At 52.6% G+C, this 6,769-nt stretch overlaps 1 protein-coding gene across 8 annotated transcripts; it reads right to left on the bottom strand.

Moving 5' to 3' along the window:
* Positions 1-1,043: 1,043 nt before the first annotated feature.
* Positions 1,044-6,699, bottom strand: Alkbh4 (alkB homolog 4, lysine demethylase). 8 transcript variants are annotated; one of them, XM_006504505.3, is made up of 3 exons: positions 6,445-6,538; positions 3,309-3,382; positions 1,044-2,665 (listed from the first exon to the last, which is right to left on the bottom strand). In XM_006504505.3, exons 2-3 carry the CDS (start codon positions 3,366-3,368, stop codon positions 2,078-2,080), a joined length of 648 nt encoding a protein of 215 aa, XP_006504568.1. In that variant the 5' UTR covers positions 3,369-3,382; positions 6,445-6,538; the 3' UTR covers positions 1,044-2,077. The 8 variants fall into 8 exon arrangements, with proteins under 8 accessions (XP_006504568.1, XP_030110679.1, NP_001346346.1 ...); XM_030254819.1 differs by having other exon boundaries at positions 3,309-3,506; positions 6,449-6,537; NM_001359417.1 differs by lacking the exon at positions 6,445-6,538 and adding an exon at positions 6,550-6,699 and having other exon boundaries at positions 1,229-2,665; positions 3,284-3,506.
* Positions 6,700-6,769: the final 70 nt, after the last annotated feature.

Below are 6,769 nucleotides of genomic sequence, written 5' to 3'. Positions count from 1 at the left end.
CCCGCTAATTTCTTGTTTCTTCTTTGCACACAACTACTTAACACAGCATGACAGCCACCCCTCTTGGGACCCTAGCATATATATATACTCTCCGAAAAGTCCCCAGAATCCCAAGTGTCACACAATCACAGTAACTACCTACCACTGGCTAAGTCACATCCCTGCTAGGGCACAAGGTGAATCATAGTCAGCTGCTCTGGACAGGCTGGAGCAGCCCCATCTCCCATATCTGGGATTAAAACCAAAACAGATTCTTTTATTTGTGTTTTCTTAGGAACCCAAAATTCCAAAGTTGTCACTACAGTTTTGCTCAGTCAGCAGGTGCTGGCCAGCATGCAGGAACGCCTGAGCCCGCAGAGCTGGGTTGGGGGTAGGTGTGATTCGATTCCAGGGCTGGAGATGAACACACAGGTGGGTTCCTGTGCTCCGTGCCAGCCAGCCCAGCCTGCCTGGAGAGGTGCAGGCAAACTAGAGACCCTGTCCCACACAATGCATGACGCCCGCACAATGACAGCTGAGGGGCTAGTGACATGGCTCCGTCTGGAAAGGTCTTTGCTGCCGAGGCTAATGGAGTCCAATCACCAGAACCACCATGAGGAAGACAGAAACTGGACTCCCTCCGATGGTTCGCTGACCTCACGGATACCACGTGCATGCGATTGCAGCTGGCCCCCTGATGCATGCACAGAGCAAGTGCACTGCACCCACATAAGTCTGCAATCTGCACACAGAAACACAAGCCTCCCAAAACTTGGTATCACAAACCCCGAGGCTGTGACCCTTTCCTGGAGGTACAAGGCTGTCATGCAGGCCAGCCACACAACTCCACCTTCCACCTTGGCCTGCATGGTCTTCTGTCCTCCATACACAGAGCTGTGCCTGCTTCCATAGCTAAATAACTAAGTCAATGTAATTTTTAAAACTAAGTTTAATCCTTGGGTCCTGACTGGTCAAATTTTGAGGCCAGCCTGTACTACAAATGGGAAGCTTATCTCAAAAAAAAAAAAAAAAAGAAAAGAAAAGAAAGAGTTGGGCTCTGTGGATTGGTGCATATCTTTAATCCCGGCACTTACTCAGCGGCAGAGGTAGAGATCTTTATGAGTTAAGGGCCAGCCTGGTCTATAAAGCGAGTTCCAAGACAGCCAAGGCTACAAAGTGAGACCCTGTTTTAAAACAAAACAAAATAACTACAACTACTTCACACAGGGATGGGAAAAGGAGAAATTCATTTCACATGAGACCAAGGTTTTTCTTTTATTATGAATTTTATCAAAATGGGTGATGTGCGTGTGGAGATCAGGGGACACTCCTTTTACCACGTGGATTGCAGAGACTGAACATCAGGCTTGGTGGCAGCACCTTTAGCTACTGAGCCACCTTACTCGTCCCAAGTACTGAAGTTCTAAAAGACTCAATCCCTCCACATATGACACTCAGTGAGCTGAGGAATGGCCGCAGCCCAGGCCCAGCAGAACCAGCTCCGGGCAGGACATACGATGCTCATGACGTCAAGGGTCAGATGGCTCCTCCTAAAACCTCACCAGTACACTGTCACCTCAGCGACTGGGAGGCTGAGGCAGGAGGATGGGGAGTTCCAGGCCAGTCTAGCCCATGTGAGGCCTTGTCTCAAAAACCCCCAACAGGCTAGGGGGGTGGGGTAGCTCAGCTGGCAGAACGCTTGCTGCCATCCCAGCACAGACAAAAATTGCATATGATGGTGCACGCTGGCAATCCCAGCATTCAAGAGGTAGAGGCAGGAGGATCCGGAGTTCAAAGTCATCCTTGGCTGGAAACAGAGTCTGAGGCCAGTCTAGGCCGGAGACCCTGTCCCAAAAAGAGAAACAAAACAAAATAATCAAGCCAGAGCTTGGGAAGAGGAGGTAGAAAAGGCAAGAGTCCAAGGTCATCCTTAGCTACACAATTAATTGGAGGCTAGCCTGGGCTACATGAGACCTTGTCTCAAAAAAACCCCACGAATCTACTGCTGTGGGGAGACCTCAGTGTTAGCTCCTCCGATGGTTGTGCTGGAGCCAAGCTTTTGGCCAGGCCAGTGACAGCTCCTGGGCCCTGGGAAGCATCACACCGGTCTCCCCTGGAACGAGAGTGCAGCCTGCAGCAGTTCTTGGCCCAGTTCTTGCTGCTTCCCTCCAGGCAGGAACTCACTGGACAGCTCCCTGAAGGTGGCGCACACACGGCGGGCCTTGATGTGTCTGCGGTGGATGGCGTGTGTCCACTGGTGCCTCGCGGCCCCTGTAAGCACCAGCAAGGAGCGGCGGGGTACTGTGATGGCCACCTCCACCTCCTGGCAGGGGACAGACCTGCTAGGAGCCACAAGGCTGTCCTCAAAAGCATCAGGTCTGACGGAGGGGGCTGAGCAGAGAAGCAGGCTGCCAGGGGCCTCTGGAGACATGGACACCACTGTGGCTGACAGGAGGTTGAGGCTCACCAGCCGCTCGCCCCACAGCCAGGCGTCGTCCAAGTGGGGGTCGATGGCGGAGCCCCGCTCAGGGCTGTAGTCCAGATTGCACTGTTCCACAGGCTGGAAGTCCTCCAGCCCCGGGTAAAGGCCCATTCTCTGGACTACCTTCTGGCTAAAGCCAGGGAGACCCTGGAAGCCTGCCATCTTCAGCTTCTGCTTCCGAAAATTAACTTTAGGGCCATAGTCCTGCAGTGGAGACAGGAAGGAGAAGCAGTTAGGGCCATAGTCCTACAGTGGAGACAGGAAGGAGAAGTGGCCCAGCTTAAGCCATGGCAACCACAAACTGGGCATGGCTGGTGTGTGCATGAAATCCCAGGACCCAGAAAGCCTAGGTAGGAGGACTGCTCCATCTGTTCAGAGGTCAGGGGCAGAGTGGGTGGCTGGGGCTGTCCCAGCACAGGACGAAGCTTGAAGGGACCCCCAACTGGCTGATGTCGCCAGAACTCTAACCCAGCACTATGGTGCCAGGAGCAAAGGGTGAGGGGCACCTTTGAAGCTACTAAGGCACTGACTACATTGTGGCAAGGGAGAGATAACGAGGAAGGGAAAAGATAGAAGGTGAGACATACAGGTGAGGAGTGAGAGTCACAATAGAAACGGGTGATGCCCGGCAGCCTCTAGCAGCACACAGGATAGAAATCCAACCTAGAGCTTGGCATCCCCTCACCAACGAGACAGCCGCAGAGACAGCCGCACAGAGACGCGGCAGCCACGCTTGATGAGGAAGTCCACACCCACTGTGACCAAAGATCCCTAGGGTGTGGCTACAGGAGGTAGCCGGGGCCACTGGCAAAGGGACCATACCTCGGCTCAGCTCAGGCCACCGTACCTGCTTCTTCCTCCCAGACTGTGAGAGCTTCCAGGGGTCGCAGTCCATCAGACGCACCATCTCAGCTTCTTCCTCTGGGGTCACAAAGTCCTGTATCAGTGTCACTCCTGGGAAGGGGAATGCCCAACCCTCCAAGTCAGAGCCCTCGGCCCCTGCGGCCCAGCCTGTGTCTGGGCAGTAGAGGAAACAGCATTTTTTCTGTAAAAGACAGAGATGGGGCAGAGTGGGTGAGCTGCTGACGTGCTTAACCTGCAAGAAGCACAGAGATCTGAGCTCCATCCCCTAAAACCCAAATGTAATAAGCTGGGTGTGGTCATGGATGCCTGTATCCTAGAGCTGGGGAGGGAGGCAAAGGTCAGACCAAGGGCAAGCTAGCCTGGCCTCTTAGAAAATTCCAGGCCAGTGAGACTCTCTCAAAACACCAAGGTGGGCACCTGGGTTATCCTCTGCCCTCTACCTGTATACACATACACCTGTACACGCATACACCCCAAACAGAAGTGCCCTGGAACCAGCAAAGACCCACAATAGCCACATGTGCCCGGGACCCACCAGGAGCCTCTGGGATTCCGATGCTCTTCTTGGAACTAAAGCAACTTGGAGAGGAGCCTGGAGTCGCAGGGGCGATGCAGCCTGAACCTGGCCTCAGGCCTCAGGGCATGGGATTCTCATTCTCTCATTTGTGTTTTTCTTCTCTGAGGACCTGGCCTGAGGCTGGGGGATGTGGGCACTATTCCTTTGGCACTGTGACTATCACCGACCCCTCAGGAGCAAAAAGATAAAGGACAGGAGCCTGCACCAGGAGTCTGAGAAGCAGGGCTAACCGTAAGGCTGTGGTCTGGGTGGCCAGGGGCTGGCCAATGCTTATTGGAAGCCACAGATGTGTGTCTTCCTCAGCCCTGCTCCTGCCTCCTCTGAGACTAAGAGATGCAGTAGTAGAAACGCCATCTTAGGGCTGGAGAGAAGGCTCGGCGAATAAAGGCACTGGCCGCTCTTCCAGACAACCAACCGGGAGAGCTCACGACTGTCCATTAACTTCAGTTCCAGGAGATCCAACACCCTCACACAGACACACATGCAGGCAAAACACCAATGTACATAAAATGTAGGGCATCATAAATCTGTGGCTGTAGCTCAGATGGTATAGGCCTGCCCGACATGCATGAAGCCATGGGTTCCTTCCCCAGCACTGCAAAAAAACCTGTGTGGCGGCAGAGGTCTGTAATCCTGGTCTTCAGGACCATTAAGAGTTCATGGTCATCTTTCACTATATAGTGAATAAGGCCAGCCTGGGCTACATGAGCCAGGCCTTAGCATGTTAGGTAAGCACTCTACCACAGAGGTCCATCCCAAGCCCCTCACTAGGGCAGTTCTTTCTTTCTATGTTTGAATCTGTGTGTGGCATGCACATGTGCCCTCCAAGGCCAGAAGAGGGCGCCAGTGACTTGGGTGTTGGGAGGCAAACTTAGGTCTTTGGTTTTTTTTTTCTGAGACAGGGTTTTTCTGTGTAGCCCTGGCTGTCCTGGAACTCACTCTGTAGACCAGGCTGGCCTCGAACTCAGAAATCCGCCTGCCTCTGCCTCCCGAGTGCTGGGATTAAAGGCCTGCGCCAGCACGCCCGAAGCAGTCAGTGTTCTTAAGTGTAGAGCCATCTCTCCAGCCTGGGCGGTGCTAGGCAGGTGCACTATCTCCAGACCACGCCTCCAGCTAGAGACTGGCTTCCTTCTTTTAGCAGCACATCTTCAAGGTGAATCCATATGGAACTCGCGTCAGAATTTCCTTCCTTTCTAAGGTTATATCTACTGCATGGATATCCGAGATTTTTAAAAATCTCTTATTAGTTTATGGTTTGCCTCTTTCTTTCCTGTCGAGACAGGCTTTTATTTAGTCTGGTTTGAAACTTGCTATGTAGATATCTTTGACCTCCCTCAAGCCAGCACCAACACTGCCCACTCTTCAGTTCACCAGTTGATATAATAAACACTTGGGTGTTTGGTCACTCTGAATGCTGCCATGATCCAGACATAGTGACATATGCTTGCAATCTTAGCTTATGGAGGGGGCGCCCTGGGGCCTCTAACTAAAGAAAATAACTAAAACAAAAAACTTGGCTCAGGCCCCTTTGATCTCTTTAAGTGTCTGTCGCCTCAGCCACCCACAGCTCCTATCTCAGGCCTCTACTCAAGCATTCCCCTGGCTATGCATCCCAGCAACTTGCTACAGCACTGCCAGGGCCATACAAATGCTCTGAAGTTATTTTTCATTCATTCATTCATTCATTCATCCATCCATTGCCCATTTTGATGGAAGGTGTTAGCCTGGTCAACAGAGAGCTAGAAGGGAAACATTTTAACATTCTTCCTGGCCTACCTGACTCCTGATCCTATTAGTATCTTGTAAGACAGATTTGTTTTTGTTTTTCAAGATGGGCTTTCCTGGAACTCCCTATGTAGATCAGGCTAGCCTGGGACTCACAGAGATCTGCCTGCCTCTGCATCCCAAGTGCTAAGTCTAATGGCATGCACCACCACTGCCCGGCTGTAAAGCTGATTCATACAGGTTTGTTTTCCCAAAAAAATTTCCCCCAAATCAAAGCCTGTTTTGGAGACAGGTTTCTCTGTAGTGTAGTCCTGGCTGTCCTGGAACTCACTCTGTAGACCAGGCTGGCCTCGAACTCGGAATTCCACCTGCCTCTTGTCTCCCGAGTGCTGGGATTAAAGGCATGCGCCACCACTGCCCGGCTGCCTGTGCTGTCTTAAGTCGCTCATTCCCTGTCTAATACAGGCGGCCTAGTGTTCAGCACTCCCTACCATTTCCATGCAGTCTCCCTTGTGCTCCGGAAGCTCACTCAAAACCAGACCCGTTCAGTCCAAGTTATTTACCACTGCCCCCCACCCCCACCCCTCACCCCCCAAAGTCACAGAGATGATGTGTGACAGCCGCTTCCCTACTGCCAAGGTAACTCCTAAAACCTGCTGGGCGGCTGAGGTCCGTTCTCCAGCCTCTCTGCCTTTCAAATGCAGAGATCTCGGCGTGCACCAGCATTTCCCCGCCCTTCCATTAATCAGCCGATGGCACTTGGTCCACCTTTTGGGTTTTGTGAATATTGAAGATATAAGCGCTCCAAACAACTCACCTACCGCGAGGCTTTGGTCCTTGGCTGTTTTACAGGCAAGCTGGGCCTTAGTTTCCCATTAAGATGAATAGATTTTCTGGCTATGACTCTTTTCCTAGTCCGTACCTGAAGGCAGATCTGCCAGGGCGGGTCCCTGTGGCGTTGTCTCTCGCAGATAAGACAGGTCCGGATGCCCTTACAGCCGCACTCCTGCAAAAGAGAAACTTCAGCCGCCGCCGCCATCGCGTCCTCCGATCAGTTAAGAGCGCAGGCGCGAGACGCAGGGGCCGCTGGGAGTTGTAGTCATCGCAGAAGCAGGAGGTGGGGCGTAAGGCTGGCGTTCTAC

The sequence above is a fragment of the Mus musculus genome, chromosome 5, assembly GCF_000001635.26.
Source record: "Mus musculus strain C57BL/6J chromosome 5, GRCm38.p6 C57BL/6J".
Taxonomy (NCBI): Eukaryota; Metazoa; Chordata; class Mammalia; order Rodentia; family Muridae; genus Mus; species Mus musculus.
This window is presented reverse-complemented; position numbering and strand designations above follow the sequence as displayed.